Consider the following 26,908-nt stretch of genomic DNA (forward strand, 5'->3'; position numbering starts at 1 on the left):
TAGCAGAGCTCCTCAGTATTCATTCCACTGCCATTGTCATCTGTACCAGAGGGGCCTTTGATGTAACTTGCTCTTTCTAGGACCAGCAAGGAAACTCTTTGTTATGATGTTAACAAAGTTACCAAGTTACAAAGGGGATGTCAGTTCTTATATTGCCCAACCATTTGTCTGTGTCCAATATACACAACCCAGACATGGTGGCGCGGAGCCATGATACTGTTATTAACAACGGGGATGATGGGACATCTGAAGGTCCCAGCACAACCGGGAGTGTATTTTCGGATCCGGTAGACTTACTCCCATCGCTGTATGAAGCTCTGAACCCGCAGGATCACAAGTCTGCAATTCTAATCATCTGTTGCATGTCATGTTTGGTATTCACGAGTAGGTCTATTCATGATATGAAACATGGCGGCCGTAGCTTCCCTATTGGAGAGCATCCTGGGGAAATATGGCTGAGATGTTAAATTGGGTTTCCATCTGGATGATCTGCACATATACTCAGCTAGCCCATCGATGATGCAAAAAGGACCGCAGAGGTGTGACTCAAAGAAGGGATCCCCTCTCCAAATTGTCAGACCCGGGAGATGCATCTAAGTGCAGGCTATTTGGAACGACTTCATAGATTGGTATTATCACATACTTTAGCCCATTTAGTTTTCATCCTGTTTGTGTATCTGTGGCTCCTCCCCCTTCGGTAAATATCTCTTTTATAAACTTATTTTTATCTGTGCACTGCTGGCCCTTTTTAGAATAAAACTTAAAACTTCATTAGTTGTCCTTGAATGCTTTAAACGATCCGTCAGCCCAAAGTTTGTTAATTGTATGTCAGCTGGTGGAAACCGAGGTGGCGGACCTACCTTCTAGAAGCGGTCAGTGGTGGCAGCGAGGTGCGTTGGGGTTTGCTAGGCCGTGCAGGGGAGTGATTTGGGCTCCATCTTGCATGAGTGCAGGATTCGGGGAGCTGGAAATACGCTGATCCTGCGGTCTGGCCCTGGATGCTGTATGTCATAGGTTGGTGGCTGTCAGATCCATAAACCCCCATCATCTGGGAAAATCTCATATTATCACAGGCAGGATTGCAATGAGAGGTAACGCCTATGTAGAGAAACGCAGGATCCCACAATTAACAAGAAATGATGTCACAGCTCACCTCCTCCCCTCCCTTCACAGGTCACAGAAAGTGTCTACAATAGTTTTCCATAGAAGTCAATGGGTTGGCTTCTGACCATTGTGTGCATGGCCCACAAGTTATACTGTTAAATGCAGCTTGGGGGTGAAGCACCCCCCACCCGTAGTCATGTAGGAAGAATAGAATGATAAAATCTGCAATCAGAAAATAAAAACTGATCAGGAAAATGTTTCACTGTCCGGTTTTAATTAGTAAAATAGGATGTATGTGATACTTTCTCTTCAAGGACTAATGAGCTGCGGTTCTTAAGGGGTTAAATGTTTTATTCAGAGGGAGTTTAATATAATTAATAAAACTAGTGATAAAATTAAAATAATGCTAAAAGTATTATTTAAGACGTGTAGAACAAAAAAAGCAGCTCAAAATCAGATGTCCCCCCCCCCCCCCCCCCCTGTGGGATGCGGGGGTCTCCCTGGGGTCTTCCTGTAAGTCTCCTTGTGTGTTTCCTCACAGGTAAGAGGCTGCCTTGCGTTAATTAGCTGATTACAGGGAAGAGAAGGTGTAGTGTAATGTGCTGATAACAATGGCGCGCTGTCAGAAGCTGCCAGCCCTCCCTGCCAAATCCCCCCAGCTGCAAACAAATTTCCAGAAGTAGGTGACATCCTGCTGGGTGCTGATAACGCTGTTATTAGCCGCGCACCGTTCTCGCTGTGTACGAACAGAATAGTAATTTTTTTTCGGTGGCTTTTTCCTCTTTTGTTTGTTTTTAGATTTTTTAAGACTATTTTGGCCTCCATCCTGCGTTGTGCAGCTGTCACCTGGTGATGGACGGTCATCTTCCCCGTTGGTCCTGGAAGCCGAGATTTACCTGAGGTTTCTCAGTAGCTTTACTCTGTTCACATCTGCGTTCCACTTTCCATTTTTAACGGACCGATCTACAATCCCGTAATCGAATCCAAAAACGGACGCCAAAATGAATCGAACGGAGACTAAGGTTTCCATTTTCTGATGGAACTGTCAGATCTAAAACAGAAACAGCCTCTGTTTTTATCAGTTTGACATCCGTTTGCCTCTTAGTGACCAACTGTGCATGTTTCTACGGCGGCCTGGGGCAAGGTTACCTGTATTTATGCAGTCTGACCCGTGCTGGGAAGAGACGGCTGACCTCAAGTACTAACGGTCAGGAGCACAAAAGCTTAGCGATCGCGGCAGGTGACAGACGAGGGGGCATCCCTGCCATCCACTGATGACCTGATCAAGGTCTCTGGGTCTGCCACACATGCCAGCCTTTCAAAACATGCCTCCATCAGAAGTGCACTGCATAAGTCGTACAGTGTAGTGTACCAGCGATCGAATGATCACATCTTCAACTCCTTTTAAGGGACACAAAAAAAGTTTTATAAAGTTTATAAAAAAAAAAAAAAAAAATATTGTTCCTACAAACCCCAAACATCACAGAAAAAAAACGAAACGAGAGCATAATACATATCACTGCTTTCGTAATGACCCATACTATAAAATCATTATGTCCGTTATCTCGCACGGTAAATGGTGTAAGAAAACAATCAGCCAATTGCTATCCTTCGTTCATCTGTTTACTGCTGTACAAAATGAGAGCCTGTTGCACATTTGGCAGCCCAGATCCTGGTCTAAATGCACGGCTTTCAGCACTGAGATCCATCGGCACTGTGGAAAGGAGTTTTATGCTCACTGAGCACTCGTTGGGGTAGATGTGGAGGCGGATGGTAGTATGGGAGAGCAGAAGGAGCAGGCAGCTAGCTGGATGACAGGAGGAGGGGTAGAGGGAAGAGAACCAGGGAGGCTAGTCCTGAACTGGAACACTCCAACAAGTTTGCAAAGTTGGTAGATGAGGGGATGCCATTACAGGATTAGCACTGCTGCAGCACAACATGCCGTCTGACCGCCAGGGAGGTGACTGCTTAAGAAAGAAGGGGACGGGGAGTGCAAGGCAGGCTAAACAGGTCCTAATGGTGGGGAACTCCACTATTAGGGGGGCAGACAGGGCATTCTGCCACAAATACTGGGATTGTCAAACGGTGTGTTGTCGTTCTAGTGCTCAAGTTCGACACATTGTGAATCGGGTTGACAGATTACTGGGAGGTGCTGGTGAGGATCCAGCGGTCATGGTGCATATTGGAACCAATGACAAAGTTAGAGGTAGGTGGAAGGTCTTTAAAATGATTTCAGGGAAATAGGATATAAGCTTAGGTCAAGGACCTGCAAAATAGGAGTGTTTAAACTAGGGATTGGGGGGTGGGTGGCGCAACCAGAGAGATAGAGGGGAAGATAGTGTAGGCAGTGATCTGGAACTAAGTAATGGAAATGGAGGCGGAGCAGTGGGAGGGGTTAGTACAGTTAAAACAGGCAGAACTGTTTTGCAAACAGTTATACATGTAAAATAAAAAATAGCTAAAACCTTCTAAACTGTATGATGATAAATGCGAGAAGTCTGACCAGTATGGTGGACGAACTAGAAGTAATAATGTCTGAGGAAAACTACGACATAGTAGGAATAACTGAGACCTGGTTTGATAAAAGCTGTGACTAGGCAGTGAACTTACAGGTTACAGTTTTCAGAAGAGATTGTAAAAAAGGAAAGGGGTGAGCAGTTTGTCTTTATGTAAAATCCTGTATAAAGCCCACACCACAGAAAGAAATATGGCAGGGAGATGAGCATGTGGAGTTTCTATGGATAGAGAGGGAAAAACAACAATAAAACCCTCTTAGGGGTTTTCTATAGGCCACCAGATATAACAGAAGCCACTGAAAATGTATTAGGGAGGGAAATAGATGAAGCGGCAAATCACAATGAGGTAAATATTATGGGGGACTTTTATCCGGATATAAACTGGGAAGCCGAAACCTGCGGATCTCATGGAGGTAACAAGTCTCTGTTAATAAATAAGATAATTACCTTACCCATCTTGTACAGCAGGGGTCCCCAACTCCAGTCCTCAGGGACCACCAACAGGTCATGTTTTTAGGATATCCTATGGTAAGAACACCTGTGGCAATGTCTGAGGCACCAACAATAATTACATCACCTGTGCAACACTGAGGAAAACCTGAAAACATGACCTGTTGTTGGTCCCTGAGGACTGGAGTTGGGGAACACTGTTGTACAGGACCCGACTAGAGGGACGGCCATTTTGGACTTAATATTAACCAACAGACCTGACAGAATAACAGGGGTGCAGATTGGGGAGATCTGGGAAATAGTGACCATAAAATAGTGACCACTTGTCTTTCAAAAGGGAGTTTTATACGGCAGTTAGGAGAATACTAAACTTTAGGAAGGCCAAGTCCAATCAGCTCAGAGATTCCTTTAACCTTATTGACTGAGATAATGTCTGCAGAAATAGGAGTACGAACAGTAAATGGGAAATGTTTAAAACTCATAAATACTTACTGTGAGTGGTTCATACCTTACAGGAATAAAAGGGTTAGGAAAAGGAGAAAAGAAAGAGTTCAAACTACTAAAACTAGAAGGCAGCGAAGAAGCGCTAAAAACCTGTAAGGAAAAAAATTAATTATATAAAAAATAGATAAAAGCAGCAAAGATGGAGACAGAGAGACTTATTACGAAAGAGAGTAAAACTAACACTAAACTGTTCTTCAACTATATGAATAGTAAAAAGGCTAATACTGAAAGTGTTGGCTCTTTAATAAATAATGTAGGAAAAAACTGTAGAGTGTGATGAGGAAAAAGCAAATCTATTAAATAGCTTCTTCTCTAGTGTATCTGGACTTTTCCACAGCATTTGATACTGTGCAGCATAAAGGGTTGGTATATAAAATAAGAATGCTTGGTCTAGGCGAGAATGTGTGTAAGTGGGTAAGTAAATAGTCAGTGATAGAAACGATAGACTGATTATTAATAGTGCATGCTCTGATTGGGTCACTGTTACTAGAGGGGTCCACAGTGGGCAGTTTAATATATATTAATGACGTTGTGGAGGGTTTGTACAGTAAAATATCAATATTTGTAGGTGAAAGTAGTAGGGAACTTTGCATGTAATACCAAGCCTGGCCACAACAGTGGGAATGGAGCTGTGAGCTCAGTGCACAAACACACCAGCTTGGAAAACAGCTGATTGGCAGTAGTCCCAGGTGACCGAATCCCTCCAATCTACTATTGACTCTCTATGATGAGGAGTGCCAGATATTACAGATCGTTTGTACTCGACACTTTCCGATGCTCTCATTGATATGAGTGGAGCAAAGGTGCACATGAGGAAACTACGCACCCATTCATGCTTGGACCTTTGATACCCCCATCTTTGGGTTCATTGGGAATCCTAGCGGCCAAACCCCCACCCATCATAACGTTTTTCCCCTTTTCACAGGATAAGGGGAATACGTTTTATAAGCTGGCAAAATCCCTTTGAGCTAGCTAAAGGTTATCTGTGTACAGTACCTTGGGTTTATAGCAGCCCGGTGGCTCAGTGGTTAGCACTGCGGCCCTGCATCTACATTTCCTCCCACACTCCAAAACATGCTAACAGATGAATATAGACTGAGAGTCCGTATGGGGACAGGGACCAATGTAAGTGACGACAATCTGTGTACAGCGCTGCGGAATACGCGTGCGCTATATAAATAGTGAATGGAGATAATCCCGCACTGAGCGGTTTAGCATCCTCAGTCTCTCTCTCCTCTGCTGACGTGTGATTATTCGGCTCGGCTTCCTTGCAGGAGCGGTGACATGGCGGTACAGGAGCCCTGCGGTGTATGAATATGACATGAGTTCTCCAGCAGAGCTGTTTGCAGGTTGTGTCTGATAGACATTCTGAAGAAGGGGCATTTTATCAGACAGCCACTTCTCCTCCGCTATTATCCGCTGTTATGCATACGGCTACACCTGGTTTGGAGGAGACAGATAAAGTAAATCTACCAAACTGATGGATTTCCATAGAGAACGCCGCTCTCTTCTGTAATAGGCGCATTACCGGACGTCTGCATGCTGAATCGATGCACTCCAAAGCAATTTGCATGATTGGCCCGGACAATGTGTCCCTCCAGGCGATGTCAGACAGACATTTTCGTAAAAAGTTGTGTCCATTATATATATCCAGGTGCACATAATCAGAGGATTGCTACATTTTGTGTCAGTTTTCTAAGTTGTTTGTATCAGTACTATAAACTCTGCTTAACCCCTTCAAGACCAGGGATTTTTTATTTTTAGCCCCGCTTTCCAGGAGCCATAATAGTTTTTTTTAAACTTTTTTCTTTGACATAGGCCGAATGCAGACGGCCGAGTCGGATTCCGACTGCGAGATCAGCGCAGCAGGATGCAACCCTGTGCCCCTGCAGTGACCTCCGGCTTACCTGTCCGGCGCCTTCGCTCCACGCTGTGGACGTGTCGGCTGGCACACAGCTGCGCATTCGCGCAGAGCTGGTGCGTCAGCGATGACGCGGCCGTGCGAGCCTGTGCAAGGCTCACACTGAAATAGGACATGCCGCGATTTCCACCCTGCAATTGGATTATTGCAGTTGATTTCCACTCATGGGCATAAAAATGCATTTTTCAGTGCATGTCCTATGGGTTATATTTGCTGCGGGATCCAGAGCTCCGGATCCCACAGTGCAAATATGGCTGCGTGCATTAGGCGATGGCCGTATAAGAGCTTGTTTTTTGCAGGAAGAGTAGTTTTTCTGTACCAAGTCATAGACTACGTCTGAGATCTCTTAGCCTGTCTCTTGTCCAGCTGTTCGAGAGGCATCTCTGTAGAGTGTCGGGCGGCCGTCGGCCAGCACGGTAGTGGAGTGTCGGGCGGCCGTCGGCCAGCACGGTAGTGGAGTGTCGGGCGGCCGTCGGCCAGCACGGTAGTGGAGTGTCGGGCGGCCGTCGGCCAGCACGGTAGTGGAGTGTCGGGCGGCCGTCGGCCAGCACGGTAGTGGAGTGTCGGGCGGCCGCCGGCCAGCACGGTAGTGGAGTGTCGGGCGGCCGCCGGCCAGCACGGTAGTGGAGTGTCGGGCGGCCGCCGGCCAGCACGGTAGTGGAGTGTCGGGCGGCCGCCGGCCAGCACGGTAGTGGAGTGTCGGGCGGCCGCCGGCCAGCACGGTAGTGGAGTGTCGGGCGGCCGCCGGCCAGCACGGTAGTGGAGTGTCGGGCGGCCGCCGGCCAGCACGGTAGTGGAGTGTCGGGCGGCCGCCGGCCAGTACGGTAGGGGAGTGCCGGGCGGCAGTCGGCCATCTGGTACTGGGCCATCTTCCCTGGTATCTTTGTTCCATTGTTGCGATATCTTAATAATATGTTCGTCATGTTCATCATCAACCACAGTTGTCTGGAAATGGGAATGAAGGAAGTGGATCTTTAGAGACATATTGCAGCCAGGTTTCTGATACTGCATCCGCATGTCTTGTTCCTTGTAGTTTTCGCCCTAACATTCCCGAGAAAGTTTGTAGACACTAGGCGGAGAGCATTCCATGCTTGCTTCGCATCACCCTGCAGCAAGTTGTTGAACCAGACATCTTTGAAGAGCTCTTAAATCTGATGAACCACAAAAACTCCCTCTTAAATCTTTGCCTTGCTGAGTCGAGGAACTTCTTCATGAAGGTATCAGAAAGATGGTGACGTCCGGTCCATGGCTTTCACAACATTCTTCATCAAATCTATTTTGATGTGAAGGGGTGGTAGCAGGATTTTGTGAGCCTCAACCAGAGTTGGGTGCTGGGTATTCTTCTCTCCAACTGCTGCATTGTGTCTGCGAGTCCATGCCTTCCACAAGTAGTGCCATTCCCGTGCTCGGCTCTCCCACTCACATAAGAAACACATGTATTTTGTAAATCCCTGCTGCAGTCCCATTAAAAGGGCAACTACCTTCAAATCACCAGAGAGGTGCCAGCTGTACCTGTTAGACTCAATGGAATTCAGTACTTGCTTTTAAGTTATTGGGCATCTCCTTCATGTGGACAGTATGCGCTACTGGAATAGATGGAAGAGTGTTTCCATTGTGCTAAAGCACAGCCTTAAGACTTTGGAAGAGTCCACGAATAGTCTCCATTCTTGTCAGTCATTAGTGATTTCTAAGGCATTCATGAGGCCCTCAATATCGGAACAGAATACCAGATTACCTTCCTTTCTGAAGACAAGCTCAAACTGTAAGGATGTTGTTAGAGTCCTACTGGATACATTTACACGGTGAAACACAGAAAATGAACTATATGAAATATCTTCAAAACGAGAGCCAATAAAACCTTCTCATGGTCCTATTCGTGTTCAGCGCACCGAGATACTGCAGATTGGGAGCTTTTTAGTCAGTAACAATTTCAGTGTTGACCAGTACTTGGGGGCCAGGATAAACAAGTAAGGGCCAATTCACATTATTGATTATGTTTCCGTCTAGTTGGGTTTCCATTTAGCTGCTCCCACGACAGAATAACCCTTCAGTTTTTGTGCCCATAGACATACACTGAAACTGAAGACCTTCAGTTTAAATCAGATTAGTTTTCTGTCAGCGTCCCATTTTTATCCTGCCTATTCAGTCCATCCATAGGCAAGGCTTAACAGGCATCCATGCCTAAGAGGCTTCAATAGACCCCGGGCTGCCATGCTAACCCATTGCATTCCACGATTGTGTTGCATGGGCTGAGGGGTCAGCTTTGACTGTGAAATCTAAACACTTGATAACAACGGACAACCTCCGGATGTAGAGCGTACTTTTCTCCTGAGCCCTCTCCATACATCGTCCATTATCACATGATGTACATTTATGTTATGTGTTTGGGAGGCGGTTAAAGGGTTAGTCTGATAAGAAAAGCTTAAATTGAATTCTGCGCAGACCTGTGCAAAAACATATTTATAAAAGTCATATTAGTTTCACCCAATCTGCCGCAGCTCTATTCTGATTGTACCCGGTCTCACGGTGCACTCTTCTTCCTGCCCCAGCCATGGCGCTACGGCCCAGAGTCATGTGAACACTTCAGAAAATGACTGGCTGTATGTAACTTGGGATCAGCCACTGATTGGCTGCAACAATCACATGACCCTTGATTTGACGTAATCGCAGGAAAGCGCTCGGCTGGGGAACGGGAGATGTGGGGGATCGACTACAGCGGGGTGTGACTTTTCCGCTTTTGCACACGTGTGTGAATATAGTTTTTTGCTCTAAACAATATCCGTAAGCAACTGTTTACTTTTTACACACTTCGCAGAAAAACTGTATGGTGAGTTCCTGATTTGGGATCTGGAAGAGGCGCTCAGCCAACTGCCACTGAAGCCCGGAAAAACTGCAACTTTCACCGTCTATATCAAGGTGAAGCTGGACTTTTCCTGCCAAGAGAATCTCCTGCAAGATTTGAATGACGGTAAGACGCAAAATCAGATCCCATCTCTAATGTAAACCTGATGTGGAACATTGCATTTGTATTTAGACATCTTAAGTGCAATGTATTTCATTATTTTATTATATAATGCTCCCACCTACATGATATCTACTGGTCAGAAATATCTTTAAAATACATTCAGTATGTAATTAGTAGTAACTAAGAGCTGTAACGCTTCAAACACGAGCTGTATTCTGACCACTATTTAAAGATGTTTCAATAAAGCCTCTAAGTGTTATCTACCAGTAGATGGACATTTTATCTGTGATTGGGAATCATTATCATAATACTGCTACCTATGTACAAGAATATAACTACTATAATACTGCCCCCCTATGTACAAGAATATAACTACTATAATACTGCCCCTATGTACAAGAATATAACTACTATAATACTGCCCCTATGTACAAGAATATAACGACTATAATACTAACCCAATATGTACAAGAATATAACTAGTATAATACTGCTCCTATGTACAAGAATATAACTACTATAATACTGCTCCTATGTACAAGAATATAACTACTATAATACTGCCCTCTATGTACAAGAATATAACTACTATAATACTGCTACCTATGTACAAGAATATAACTATTATAATACTGCTACCTATGTACAAGAATATAACTATTATAATACTGCTACCTATGTACAAGAATATAACTATTATAATACTGTCCACTATGTACAAAAATATAACTACCATAATACTGCCCCTATGTACAAGAATATAACTACTATAATACTGTCCCCTATGTACAAGAATATAACTACTATAATACTGCTCCCTGTGTACAAGAATATAACTACTATAATACTGCCCCCATGTACAAGAATATAACTACTATAATACTGCCCCCTATGTACAAGAATATAACTACTATAATACTGCCCCCTATGTACAAGAATATAACTACTATAATACTGCCCTCTATGTACAAGAATATAACTACAATAATACTGCTCCCTGTGTACAAGAATATAACTACAATAATACAGCCCCTGCGTACAAGAATATAACTACAATAATACAGCCCCTGCGTACAAGAATATAACTGCCTACTCGGCGGGCCGATCGCTCCGATAGGTGCGAGCCCGCACTCGTGCCTGCGCCACTGACAAGTCCCTGCCCGTGAGCCCTAGCACCAAAGAAATGGAAAACAAATAACCAAATAAAGCAGAAAAGGACGTAGCTGAAATAGAGGCGCTCCAGCCAGGATGTGTTCTTCCGTCGCTGTCCAGCGGCAACTGAAGCATTGACCAGCATAGCGGTCAATGCTAGCACAGTTTAAATAGAAGCTGAGCTAGTCAGCACCAGGTGCTGACTGACATCACTCCTGCAACTACCACACCCCTCAGCACCAGGAGAAGCAAAGGCACACCCAAAACAGGGTCTGGCTTTCAAGCAATGTGCAGGCCTCAGAATGGCTACAACAACTACCTCCTATGTACAAGAATATAACTACTATAATATTGTCCCCTATGTACAAGAATATAACTACTATAATACTGCCCCCTATGTACAAGAATATAACTATTATAATACTGCCCCTATGTACAAGAATATAACTACTATAATAGTGCCTCCCATGTACAAGAATATATCTACGATAATACTGCTCCAATGTACAAGAATATAACTACTATAATACTGCCCCCTATGTACAAGAATATAACTACTATAATACTGCCCCCTATGTACAAGAATATAACTACTATAATACTGCCCTCTATGTACAAGAATATAACTACTATAATACTGCCCTCTATGTACAAGAATATAACTACCATAATACTGCCCATATGTACAAGAATATATCTACTATAATACTGCTTCTATGTACAGGAATATAACTACTATAATACTGCCCCCTATGTATAAGAATATAACTACTATAATACTGCCCCCTATGTACAAGAATATAACTACTATAATGCTGCCCCTTATGTACAAGAATATAACTACTATAATACTGCCCCCCATGTACAAGAATATATCTACTATAATACTGCTCCTATGTAGAAGAATATAACTACTGTAATACTGCCTCCTATGTACAAAAATATAACTACTATAATACTGCCCCCTATGTAGAAGAATATAACTACTATAATACTGCTTCCTATGTAGAAAATTATAACTACTATAATACTGCTTCCTATGTACAAGAATATAACTACTACAATACTGCCCCCTATGTAAAAGAATATAACTACTATAATACTATTCCTATGTACAAGAATATAACTACTATAATACTGCTCACTGTGTACAAGAATATAACTACTATAATATTGCTCCCTGTGTACAAGAATATAACTACTATAATATTGCTCCCTGTGTACAAGAATATAACTACTATAATACTGCCCCTATGTACAAGAATAGAACTACTACAATACTGCCCCCTATGTACAAGAATAGAACTACTACAATACTGCCCCCTATGTACAAGAATATAACTACTATAATACTGCCTCCTATGTACAAGAATATAACTACTATAATACTGCCTCCTATGTACAAGAATATAACTACTATAATACTGCTCCCTATGTACAAGAATATAACTACTATAATACTGCTCCCTATGTACAAGAATATAACTACTATAATACTGCTCCTATGTACAAGAATATAACTACTATAATACTGCCTCCTATGTACAAGAATATAACTACTATAATACTGCCTCCTATGTACAAGAATAAAACTACTATAATACTGCCCTCTATGTACAAGAATATAACTACTATAATGCTGCCCCCTATGTACAAGAATATAACTACTATAATACTGCCCCCATGTACAAGAATATAACTACTATAATGCTGCCCCCTATGTACAAGAATATAACTACTATAATACTGCCCTCTATGTACAAGAATATAACTACAATAATACTGCTCCCTTTGTACAAGAATATAACTACAATAATACTGCCCCTGCGTACAAGAATATAACCGCCTACTCGGCGGGCCGATCGCTCCGATAGGCGCGAGCCCGCACTCGTGCCTGCGCCACTGACAAGTCCCTACCCGTGAGCCCTAGCACCAAAGAAATGGAAAACAAATAACCAAATAAAGCAGAAAAGGACTTAGCTGAAATAGAGGCGCTCCAGCCAGGATGTGTTCCTCCGTCGCTGTCCAGCGGCAACTGAAGCATTGACGAGCATAGCGGTCAATGCTAGCACAGTTTAAATAGGAGCTGAGCTAGTCAGCACCAGGTGCTGACTGACATCACTCCTGCAACTACCACACCCCTCAGCTCCAGGAGAAGCAAAGGCACACCCAAAACAGGGTCTGGCTTTCTAGCAATGTGCAGGCCTCAGAATGGCTACAACAACTACCTCCTATGTACAAGAATATAACTACTATAATATTGTCCCCTGTGTACAAGAATATAACTACTATAATACTGCCCCCTATGTACAAGAATATAACTATTATAATACTGCCCCTATGTACAAGAATATAACTACTATAATAGTGCCTCCCATGTACAAGAATATATCTACGATAATACTGCTCCAATGTACAAGAATATAACTACTATAATACTGCCCCTTATGTACAAGAATATAACTACTATAATACTGCTCCTATGTACAAGAATATATAACTACTATAATATTGCCCCCTATGTACAAGAATACAACTACTTTAATACTGCCTCCTTTGTACAAGAATATAACTACTATAATACTGCTCCAATGTACAAGAATATAACTACTATAATACTGCCCCTTATGTACAAGAATATAACTACTATAATACTGCTCCTATGTACAAGAATATAACTACTATAATACTGCCCCCTATGTACAAGAATATAACTACTATAATACTGCCCCTTATGTTCAAGAATATAACTACTATAATACTGCTCCTATGTACAAGAATATATAACTACTATAATATTGCCCCCTATGTACAAGAATACAACTACTTTAATACTGCCTCCTTTGTACAAGAATATAACTACTATAATACTGCTCCAATGTACAAGAATATAACTACTATAATACTGCCCCTTATGTACAAGAATATAACTACTATAATACTGCTCCTATGTACAAGAATATAACTACTATAATACTGCCCCTTATGTACAAGAATATAACTACTATAATACTGCTCCTATGTACAAGAATATAACTACTATAATACTGCCCCCTATGTACAAGAATATAACTACTATAATGCTGCCCCTATGTACAAGAATATAACTACTATAATACTGCCTCCTATGTACAAGAATATAACTACTATAATACTGCCTCCTATGTACAAGAATAAAACTACTATAATACTGCCCTCTATGTACAAGAATATAACTACTATAATGCTGCCCCCTATGTACAAGAATATAACTACTATAATACTGCCCCCATGTACAAGAATAGAACTACTATAATGCTGCCCCTTATGTACAAGAATATAACTACTATAATACTGCCCTCTATGTACAAGAATATAACTACAATAATACTGCTCCCTTTGTACAAGAATATAACTACAATAATACTGCCCCTGCGTACAAGAATATAACCGCCTACTCGGCGGGCCGATCGCTCCGATAGGCGCGAGCCCGCACTCGTGCCTGCGCCACTGACAAGACCCTACCCGTGAGCCCTAGCACCAAAGAAATGGAAAACAAATAACCAAATAAAGCAGAAAAGGACTTAGCTGAAATAGAGGCGCTCCAGCCAGGATGTGTTCCTCCGTCGCTGTCCAGCGGCAACTGAAGCATTGACGAGCATAGCGGTCAATGCTAGCACAGTTTAAATAGGAGCTGAGCTAGTCAGCACCAGGTGCTGACTGACATCACTCCTGCAACTACCACACCCCTCAGCTCCAGGAGAAGCAAGGGCACACCCAAAACAGGGTCTGGCTTTCTAGCAATCTGCAGGCCTCAGAATGGCTACAACAACTACCTCCTATGTACAAGAATATAACTACTATAATACTGCCCCCTATGTACAAGAATATAACTATTATAATACTGCCCCTATGTACAAGAATATAACTACTATAATACTGCTCCTATGTACAAGAACATAACTACTATAATACTGCCCCCTAGGTATAAGAATATAACTACTATAATACTGCCCCCTATGTACAAGAATATAACTACTATAATACTGCCCCTTATGTACAAGAATATAACTACTATAATACTGCCCTCTATGTACAAGAATATAACTACCATAATACTGCCCTCTATGTACAAGAATATAACTACCATAATACTGCCCATATGTACAAGAATATAACTACTATAATACTGCCCCTATGTACAAGAATATAACTACTATAATACTGCTTCTATGTACAGGAATATAACTACTATAATACTGCCCCCTATGTATAAGAATATAACTACTATAATACTGCCCCCTATGTACAAGAGTATAACTACTATAATACTGCCCCTTATGTACAAGAATATAACTACTATAATACTGCCCCCTATGTACAAGAATATAACTACTATAATACTGCCCCCTATGTACAAGAATATAAGTACTGTAATACTGCCCCCTATGTACAAAAATATAACTACTATAATACTGCTTCCTATGTACAAGAATATATAACTACTATAATATTGCCCCCTATGTACAAGAATACAACTACTATAATACTGCCTCCTTTGTACAAGAATATAACCACCATAATACTGCCCCCTATGTACAAGAATATAACTACTATAATACTGCTTCCTATGTACAAGAATATAACTACTATAATACTGTTCCTATGTACAAGAATATAACTACTATAACACTGCCCCCTATGTACGAGAATATAACTACTATAATACTGCCCCTGCGTACAAGAATATAACTGCTATAATACTGCCCCCTAAAGGCAAGAATATAACTACTATAATATTACCCCCTATGTACAAGAATATATCTACTATAATATTGCCCCCTATGTACAAGAATATAACTACTATAATACTGCTCCTATGTACAAGAATATAACTACTATAATACTGCCCCCTATGTACAAGAATATAACTAATATAATGCTGCCCCTATGTGCAAGAATATAACTACTATAATACTGCCCCCTATGTATAAGAATATAACTACTATAATACTGCCCCCTATGTACAAGAATATAACTACTATAATACTGCTCCCTATGTACAAGAATATAAGTACTGTAATACTGCCCCCTATGTACAAAAATATAACTACTATGATACTGCTTCCTATTTACAAGAATATATAACTACTATAATACTGCCTCCTATGTACAAGAATATAACTACTATAATACTGCCCTCTATGTACAAGAATATAACTACTATAATATTGCCCTGTATGTACAAGAATATAACTACTATAATACTGCCCTCTATGTACAAGAATATAACTACTATAATACTGCCCTCTATGTACAAGAATATAACTACCATAATACTGCCCATATGTACAAGAATATATCTACTATAATACTGCTTCTATGTACAGGAATATAACTACTATAATATTGCCCCCTATGTATAAGAATATAACTACTATAATACTGCCCCCTATGTACAAGAATATAACTACTATAATACTGCCCCCTATGTACAAGAATATAACTACTATAATGCTGCCCCTTATGTACAAGATTATATCTACTATAATACTGCTCCTATCTACAAGAATATAACTACTGTAATACTGCCTCCTATGTACAAAAATATAACTACTATAATACTGCCCCCTATGTACAAGAATATAACTACTATAATACTGCTTCCTATGTACAAGAATATAACTACTATAATACTGCCCCCTATGTACAAGAATATAACTACTATAATACTGCTCCTTTGTACAAGAATATAACTACTATAATACTGCCCCCTATGTACAAGAATTTAACTACTATAATACTGCTCCTATGTACAAGAATATAACTACTATAATACTGCCCCCTAGTACAAGAATATAACTACTATAATACTGCTCCTATGTACAAGAATATAACTACTATAATACTGCCCCCTAGTACAAGAATATAACTACTATAATACTGCTTCCTATGTACAAGAATATATAACTACTATAATATTGCCCCCTATGTACAAGAATACAACTACTATAATACTGCCTCCTTTGTACAAGAATATAACCACCATAATACTGCCCCCTATGTACAAGAATATAACTACTATAATACTGTTCCTATGTACAAGAATATAACTACTATAACACTGCCCCCTATGTACAAGAATATAACTACTATAATACTGCCCCTGCGTACAAGAATATAACTGCTATAATGCTGCCCCCTAAAGGCAAGAATATAACTACTATAATACTGCCCTCTATGTACAAGAATATAACTACAATAATACTGCTCCCTTTGTACAAGAATATAACTACAATAATACTGCCCCTGCGTACAAGAATATAACTGCCTACTCGGCGGGCCGATCGCTCCGATAGGCGCGAGCCCGCACTCGTGCCTGCGCCACTGACAAGTCCCTACCCGTGAGCCCTAGCACCAAAGAAATGGAAAACAAATAACCAAATAAAGCAGAAAAGGACTTAGCTGAAATAGAGGCGCTCCAGCCAGGATGTGTTCCTCCGTCGCTGTCCAGCGGCAACTGAAGCATTGACGAGCATAGCGGTCAATGCTAGCACAGTTTAAATAGGAGCTGAGCTAGTCAGCACCAGGTGCTGACTGACATCACTCCTGCAACTACCACACCCCTCAGCTCCAGGAGAAGCAAAGGCACACCCAAAACAGGGTCTGGCTTTCTAGCAATGTGCAGGCCTCAGAATGGCTACAACAACTACCTCCTATGTACAAGAATATAACTACTATAATATTGTCCCCTATGTACAAGAATATAACTACTATAATACTGCCCCCTATGTACAAGAATATAACTATTATAATACTGCCCCCTATGTACAAGTATATAACTACTATAATACTGCCCCCTATGTACAAGAATATAACTACTATAATACTGCCCCCTATGTACAAGCATATAACTACTATAATACTGCCCCCATGTACAAGAATATATCTAGTATAATACTGCTCCTATGTACAAGAATATAAGTACTGTAATACTGCCCCCTATGTACAAAAATATAACTACTATAATACTGCTTCCTATGTACAAGAATATATAACTACTATAATATTGCCCCCTATGTACAAGAATACAACTACTATAATACTGCCTCCTTTGTACAAGAATATAACCACCATAATACTGCCCCCTATGTACAAGAATATAACTACTATAATACTGCTTCCTATGTACAAGAATATAACTACTATAATACTGTTCCTATGTACAAGAATATAACTACTATAATACTGCCCCGCGTACAAGAATATAACTGCTATAATACTGCCCCCTAAAGGCAAGAATATAACTACTATAATATTGCCCCCTATGTTCAAGAATATATCTACTATAATATTGCCCCCTATGTACAAGAATATAACTACTATAATATTGCCCCCTATGTACAAGAATATAACTACTATAATACTGCCTTCTATGTACAATAATATAACTACTATAATACTGCCCCATGTACAATAATATATCTACTATAATACTGCTCCTATGTACAAGAATATAACTACTATAATACTGCCCCCTATGTACAAGAATTTAACTACTATAATACTGCCTCCTATGTACAAGAATATAACTACTATAATACTGCCTCCTATGTACACGAATATAACTACTATAATACTGCTCCTATGTACAAGAATATAACTACTATAATACTGCCCTCTATGTACAAGAATATAACTACTATAATACTGCTCTTATGTACAAGAATATAACTACTACAATACTGCCTCCTATGTACAAGAATATAACTACTATAATACTGCCCCCTATGTACAAGAATATAACTACTATAATACTGCCCCCTATGTACAAGAATATAACTACTATAATACTGCCTCCTATGTACAAGAATATAACTACTATAATACTGACCCCTATGTACTAGAATATAACTACTATAATACTGACCCCTATGTACAAGAATATAACTACTATAATACTGTCTCCTATGTACAAGAATATAACTACTATAATACTGCCCCCTATGTACAAGAATATAACTACTATAATACTGCCCCCTATGTACAAGAATATAACTACTATAATACTGCTCTTTATATACACGGGTCTCACTATATACAGTATGTAGTGTTGGGGTTATATCAGTGATGGGCAACCTTTTGAGGTCGGTGTGTCAAGAGTCGCCAAAAAAACGAGCATAACTCGGGTGGTGTCACTTTGAGAGAAAAACCATAAGTTTGCGTTATTTATAGTTTAAATAACAAAAATGTATAATTGTAATATATAACTGTATTTACTAAACCCAAAACACCCGTAGCACCGGACCTCGCCTCTCCCAGCCTCCCCCTAACTTATCTTAGTAATGATGAGCAGCTAGCAGCGATGATCTCCGGCGCACACTGTGATGTCAGTGTGCTGCGGGACTCCTCCTCCCCTGGACGCTCTCGCGGAACCAAGTAGTAGGGGAGTGGGGAGGAAGACGCCGGCAGCTCACTGACGTCTCTGTTTGCGCTGGGATCAGCACTGCTTAGTGAATACCGGCAGGGGAGCCGTGGCCTCTGACGGTATTCACCACTAACGAGGTAAACGGCTGACAGCGGTCGCGTGTCAGTGACTGTGGCTACGCGTGTCAGTGCTGAGCCGAGTGTTATAGGTACGCCATCACAGGGCTATATAATGGTCTTCTCTGTATGTCCCCCTCCTGTATACAGTTTACTGGCAGTGAGTTCTTACAGTATAGGTATTATGCGGAGCTCTGCAGCGCGACTGTAAACTTATTACTTTCCCTGCATTCCACCTTGTTCGTCCGCTCCGCCTGCATTCATACATCATTAGAGACGCCGATATAAACTCCGCTTATTACAGCTTCTTAACCCTGCTTTTGTGTAGTCTGACTTTACGATGATGAAGCACGTTGCGATATCGACTTCCATGTTGGTTCCTTTGCAGCTTTGTCATAACCGGAGTGCAGTGTGAACACTGGGGTTGTTTCCAGTCTGAGTCTGCCGGATCTGTGGGTTGTGAAGTAGTGCAGCCCTCACATCTGCGATCTGTTGATCTATGGCTTCTTCTTTGCACGTCGCACCTGTAACCTGCATCTGTGGGTCACAGAGCGAACTGCTCAGACAGTGATCTCTGGAAGTATTCCTGATCCCATGCAGTGATTTACACTACAGAATCATGCCTGTTGTTAATGCAGCGCCGCCTGAGGGCCCGTAGATCTCCAGCATCCGATATTGACCGCCGCTCTTGTCCCTTCTGCACATGAATTTCTCCAGACTCTCTGAATCGTTTGACTATACTAGCAATAATTGGGGAATTATAGTACCAGTGTTTCTGGAGGCGCAATGTAACTCCGGATCAGTAGAGGAGAAGTAATGTATGTACACAGTGACTCCACCAGCAGAATAGTGAGTGCAGCTCTGGAGTATAATACAGGATGTAACTCAGGATCAGTACAGGATAAGTAATGTATGTACACAGTGACTCCATCAGCAGAATAGTGAGTGCAGCTCTGGAGTATAATACAGGATGTAACTCCGGATCAGTACAGGATAAGTAATGTATGTACACAGTGACTCCACCAGCAGAATAGTGAGTGCAGCTCTGGAGTATAATACAGGATGTAACTCAGGATCAGTACAGGATAAGTAATGTATGTACACAGTGACTCCACCAGCAGAATAGTGAGTGCAGCTCTGGGGTATAATACAGGATGTTACTCCGGATCCGTAGAGGAGAAGTAATGTATGTACACAGTGACTCCACCAGCAGAATAGTGAGTGCAGCTCTGGATTATAATACAGGATGTAACTCAGGAGCAGTACAGGATAAGTAATGTATGTACACAGTGACTCCACCAGCAGAATAGTGAGTGCAGCTCTGGAGTATAATACAGGATGTAACTCCGGATCAGTAGAGGAGAAGTAATGTATGTACACAGTGACTCCACCAGCAGAATAGTGAGTGCAGCTCTGGAGTATAATACAGCATGTAACTCAGGATCAGTACAGGATAAGTAATGTATGTACACAGTGACTCCACCAGCAGAATAGTGAGTGCAGCTCTGGGGTATAATACAGGATGTAACTCATGATCAGTACAGGATAAGTAATGCATGTACACAGTGACTCCACCAGCAGAATAGGGAGTGCAGCTCTGGAGTATAATACAGGATGTAACTCAGGATCAGTACAGGATAAGTAATGTATGTACACAGTGACTCCACCAGCAGAATAGTGAGTGCAGCTCTGGAGTATAATACAGGATGTAACTCAGGATCAGTACAGGATAAGTAATGTATGTACACAGTGACTCCACCAGCAGAATAGTGAGTGCAGCTCTGGAGTATAATACAAGATGTAACTCCGGATCAGTACAGGATAAGTAATGCATGTACACAGTGACTCCACCAGCAGAATAGGGAGTGCAGCTCTGGAGTATAATACAGGATGTAACTCAGGATCAGTACAGGATAAGTAATGTATGTACACAGTGACTCCACCAGCAGAATAGTGAGTGCAGCTCTGGAGTATAATACAGGATGTAACTCAGGATCAGTACAGGATAAGTAATGTATGTACACAGTGACTCCACCAGCAGAATAGTGAGTGCAGTTCTGGAGTATAAAACAGTATGTAACTCCGGATCAGTACAGGATAAGTAATGTATGTACACAGTGACTCCACCTGCAGAATAGTGAGTGCAGCTCTGGAGTATAATACAGGATGTAACTCAGGAGCAGTACAGGATAAGTAATGTATGTACACAGTGACTCCACCAGCAGAATAGTGAGTGCAGCTCTGGAGTATAATACAGGATGTAACTCCGGATCAGTAGAGGAGAAGTAATGTATGTACACAGTGACTCCACCAGCAGAATAGTGAGTGCAGCTCTGGAGTATAATACAGCATGTAACTCAGGATCAGTACAGGATAAGTAATGTATGTACACAGTGACTCCACCAGCAGAATAGTGAGTGCAGCTCTGGGGTATAATACAGGATGTAACTCATGATCAGTACAGGATAAGTAATGCATGTACACAGTGACTCCACCAGCAGAATAGGGAGTGCAGCTCTGGAGTATAATACAGGATGTAACTCAGGATCAGTACAGGATAAGTAATGTATGTACACAGTGACTCCACCAGCAGAATAGTGAGTGCAGCTCTGGAGTATAATACAGGATGTAACTCAGGATCAGTACAGGATAAGTAATGTATGTACACAGTGACTCCACCAGCAGAATAGTGAGTGCAGCTCTGGAGTATAATACAAGATGTAACTCCGGATCAGTACAGGATAAGTAATGCATGTACACAGTGACTCCACCAGCAGAATAGGGAGTGCAGCTCTGGAGTATAATACAGGATGTAACTCAGGATCAGTACAGGATAAGTAATGTATGTACACAGTGACTCCACCAGCAGAATAGTGAGTGCAGCTCTGGAGTATAATACAGGATGTAACTCAGGATCAGTACAGGATAAGTAATGTATGTACACAGTGACTCCACCAGCAGAATAGTGAGTGCAGTTCTGGAGTATAAAACAGTATGTAACTCCGGATCAGTACAGGATCAGTAATGAACGTACACAGTGAATCCACCAGCAGAATAGTGAGTGCAGCTCTGGGGTGTAATACAAGATGTAACTCAGGATCCGTACAGGATAAGTAATGTATGTACACAGTGACTCCACCAGCAGAATAGTGAGTGCAGCTCTGGAGTATAATACAGGATGTAACTCAGGAGCAGTACAGGATATGTAATGTATGTACACAGGGACTCCACCAGCAGAATAGTGAGTGCAGCTCTGGAGTATAATACAGGATGTAACTCAGGATCAGTACAGGATAAGTAATGTATCTACGCAGTGACTCCTCTTTATGTGTTAGTTAACCCTGTATGTTTACTGCTTGACTTGGGATGATGATGGAGTCCTGCATGTGATTGTCTATTAGTCTTTTTCTGTGGACGCTCCATGCAGTTCCTCATTCGCTGAGAGTCCGCAGGTAACAATTGAGGGGATGGTACGGGAACAGCGAAGCTTGGAGATGGGCCTGGCAGTGAGAGACACGGTAATTAGAGCCAATAGTTGTTCTTCACGTCCCTCTCGTAGTCGCACGGCGTACAACAAAGGATTATCGCGGCTATGAAATTCCTTTTCTAGTGTAAATGTTGTTGCGGTGTAATTTGTATGGCGGACAACAGGTGAGACGCGGCGGCTTTGATCTCCAACACTGGCAAGGCAGCGTTTGATCATCTTATAAGGTCCAATTTGTGCACGCTGCGCCGGGCTTAATGGAGAAGCGGGATCATTACGTCTGCTGCGAACAAGGCCGTTCTTACCCTTTGGGCTTCTGGATGAGAAACAAGCAACAGCAGTATCTTGTGTGGTGGAGCTACATGTAGTGGGGAGGGAAGGGGTTAAGGGGCAGATGAGTGTCGCCCCCATCGGTCATTGTGCTGTTTGCAGTAATTGTGTCAAAACTTTTTTGTTTCCCTCTCGCCTGCGAGTCTATCTGCGGAGCACGCTGCGCTGCTGACTGTGAACTAACGTGGCCATCCTCGCCGATGTGGAATGTGCAGAGTATGTCCTTGAACTCTACGACGGACTGTTACATTACGCTCACGGCCCTCTCATGAGTTCGCTGGAGGGTCTGAAGTAGCGCAGCGTGCTGCAGCGGATCATCCTGGGAAATGCTGAAGCTTCTTACTGTTGTCGATGGATGGCGTCCTGGGTGCAGCGTGCAGACTGCAGCAGTAATGACATGATAACGGTGTTCTGTGGGTCAGAACAATGATGCCGATGCCGCGGGTGTTTAGTAATTTTAGTCGCTTCTCAAAAATGAAATCTCTTTAACAATAGCTGTAACCGTTTACACCTTCTGACCGCCATAACCCCTCTATCTTTCCCTCTGCAGGGTGTATGAGGTCTTGTTTTTTTCGTAACAGCCTGTGTTGTTAATTGCTAGTATTTTGGAGTATATACGGGTTTTTGAACACATTTTAATAATTTTTTTTCTTTGAGACAGGGAACCAAAAAAACCCCTTAATTTTGTTGTGTATTTTTTCCTGTTGATGTTCCCCAAAAGAATGAATTACACGTTACTTTGCTGGATCGCACTTTTATGCAAAGTTTTTTTTTTTTTTTTTTATCTTAATCTTTTTTTAAATTATGAATATGGGAAAAGTAAAAAAAAAAATAAAAAAATTACTGTAATTTCTTTTTTATCATAATATAAAACTCAATTTTCGGGCTTATTTAGACGACTGTATATCTGCTGCGTTTTCACGCCCGGCTGATATACGGTGTCCTTGTCTGCGGGATGGAAGAGCCAGGAGCAGGAACTGAGCTCCTGCCCCTTGCCACTATTTGCAATGGGAGGGGCGGGGCAGGGGTGGAGCTAAGCACCATTAGCTCCGCCCCTGTCTCGTCCCCTCCTATTGCAAATAGTAGCAATGGGCGGAGATGGGGCGGGAGCTCAGTTCGTGCTCCTGGCTCTTCCATCCTCCTCCCCCTGCAGACAAGGACACCGTATATCAGCCGGGCGTGAAGACCCAGCCGATATACGGTCGTCTGAATAAGCCCTTCACCATATTTTTACTCTCTCTTTATTCCCTATAGGGGACATTTGATCGCTGCTACCACATACTGCAATTTTTCAGGGGTGTAATATATCGTATTTCTGCCGGCATTGTTCTAGGAGGCTCATCCTGATAGGCAGAAATACATGTGGAGGTTCAGACTCCAATCGGGGTATGTAAATGCCACTTTTAGAATTGACAGCAGCATTTAAAGGGTTAACAATGTCTTGACAATTGTCGGGGCGAAGGCAGGTGCAGCCCAGCAATTAGCACTACTAAACTACTATTAACGGGCTGCACCCATGCTTGCAGATGCTGCCTGTCAATAGTCGGGAGAACGCAAGTGCTTGCTGTAGGCACCAGCGCTCCTCTAAGAACAGCCTCAATCTGCATCATTGATTTTGTACTGATTGGTCCTAAAATCCTGCTCCAATCACATCCAGAGCTGCATTCAGAACTCCACTCCTGCTGGTTGTGATTGGTCTGTGCACTGTTTAGAATCCACAGCTCTTTCCATGACCTGATTATCGAGCGGGAAGATTCCTACTGTCAACAATTGCGCTATTTTGTTGACCAATCAGTGACTTTCGGAAAGTATACAGATGCTCTCTGATTGGCTGTTCAACTTTCCATATCAACAAGTAGGAGGTGCCTCCGTCTCTGTAGGGACAGGCGATTGTAGTTACCCTATAAGCTGATTCTTCAGCTCTCTATATGAAAATTAAACAAGACCTTGAGAATTTGGCAGCCGCCGCCTTGAAAAGATGTTCGTGCCGCTTTATAGCCAATTAGTGAGGTCAGAAAAAAAGGCGTATGGCGGTCATGCAGGGGTTAAGGCAACGTAATTAGTTAATAATGGCAAGTAACTTTGGATAAACTTTGCTGGATGAGTTTTTTCTTTTTACTACTTTGCCATTAAATCATCGCCGTCGCCTAAACTCCCCCATTGCGCTTGCTTTTGGTAATAGGAAGCCAGTAGAATATTACATGCAGCTTTGGTTGTGACTGGAGAATCCAGCAAATCAACAGAAGACTATTGTTAATATTTTATATAATATCACGTAACTTAAATGTGTTTTGTACTAAGTTGGCCTTACATCGCATCTTATGCTCCAGTCACATCTAGAGCTGCATTCAATAATTCTGCTAGTTGCTTAGCAAGGACTTTGTCCCCTTAACTGCCACCTCCAGCTAGCCAGCAGAGTTTGAGTGTCAACCAACATGGCCGTCCACAGATTTCCGCTCTGAGTGGCAGCCATGTTGGGAGGCTTGGCCGTCGTTCACACGGCCATGGGACTGTCAGGTGTTTCTAACGCTGATCTGTCTGTTCAGTCCATGGCAGACCCCTGAGTCAGCGCAGATTTTCACGTGTGGCTGCAGGCGTATTCAGCCGCCATCCAGGGGGCGACACAAATTCTGCGTATAAATCCGCGGCGAGTACACGGCCTTAACGGGGTCACATCGCAGATGTTTGTATGGATTCTGTAGCCGATTCGTGGCAAATCAACGCCTATATGGCGCAGATTTTTTCTGTGCGCTGCAAATAAGAAGGTGCCCTGACTTCTTCACTCGGACCCCCAATTGACTGAGCTAAATGTGCGTGCGAATATGTGGCTGAGACCGTAGGTCTGCGGCAATGACGTTTATCTGTAATGAGGATATCCGTTAAATGTCGCATTCGCGGAGTGTGAACGTAGCGTGATTGTGACAGCCGGCCTCCTCGTAACCAAGAAACGATAGAATTGGATTTTTAACTATTCATGAGCGAAGCGCGATTTTCGCCACCCCGCAGGACTTTTCTCTCGGCTTCTCAGGTTCTTGTCGTCCCCCGGTATCTTCGCGCTCCTTCTTACGTCTCCACTTATGTAAATTGGCGCCGTATTATTTATTCTGCACTGAGTTTTCATTTCATCTCGGTTTTTCATTATGATAATTTTCCTTTATTGCTTCCCCCACTTAACCGCGCGGCGTTCTGCGCCTGTAATTAAAGCGTGGAGACACAATGGGCTATATTTAGTCCCCACTATAGGCGCGCTTTCTCCGCACGCTCGCATCCATTTACTGCTATCATCTTGTGTTAACACTTTTATCCAATCGCTCCAACGTCACTGAGGCCGAGCGCCGCAATTATCCCGTTAAGTGAGCAGATTGCGTGGAGGCATTCTGACGGCCCATAACTCCCAATGTGCGGCCTGTACTCCTATGTGCTGCTATAGGAAAATAATGGGTGCCATCACCCAAAAAATAGGACTTGCTGCGTGTTTTCTATCACACAGCATCGCTGCCATAGAAAAGTCATTGATGTAAAGACACCTACTGTACAAAACGCGCGAGTTCTGTGTCTCACAAAAACGTGTGTGACGATTGCCAATGTGACTGCTGCCGTAGTACCATCCTAGTGCTGGGTTAGTGCGACCTTAGTGTGATACTAGTGCTGGCTCAGTACAACCCTAGTGCGACCTTAGTGTGGCCCTAGTTTGGCCTCAGTTTGGCCCTTATTGCGATCCCAGCGCAGGCTTAGTGTGACCTTAGTAGTATCCTAGTGCGATCTTAGTGTGTCCTTAATGCCGGCTTAGTACAACCCTAGTGCGACCTTAGTGTGGTCCTAGTTTGGCCTCAGTTTGGCCTCATTGCGATCCTAGCGCAGGCTTAGTGCGGGCTCAGTTCGACCTTGATACTATCCTAGTGTGGGCTTAGTGTGGTCCTAGTTTGGCCTCATTGCTATCCTAGCGCAGGTTTAGTACA

General features: G+C 42.4%; 1 protein-coding gene across 1 annotated transcript in view; it reads left to right on the forward strand.

Moving 5' to 3' along the window:
- Positions 1-26,908, forward strand: part of TRAPPC9 (trafficking protein particle complex subunit 9) — a 508,413-nt gene that overhangs the window by 119,218 nt on the left and 362,287 nt on the right. The window contains exon 16 of the mRNA XM_066578762.1: positions 9,311-9,463. Within this exon, the coding sequence (XP_066434859.1) occupies positions 9,311-9,463 (153 nt within the window). The remainder of the gene's footprint in view (positions 1-9,310; positions 9,464-26,908) is intronic.

The sequence above is a fragment of the Eleutherodactylus coqui genome, chromosome 9 (assembly GCF_035609145.1).
Source record: "Eleutherodactylus coqui strain aEleCoq1 chromosome 9, aEleCoq1.hap1, whole genome shotgun sequence".
Classification (NCBI taxonomy): domain Eukaryota; kingdom Metazoa; phylum Chordata; class Amphibia; order Anura; family Eleutherodactylidae; genus Eleutherodactylus; species Eleutherodactylus coqui.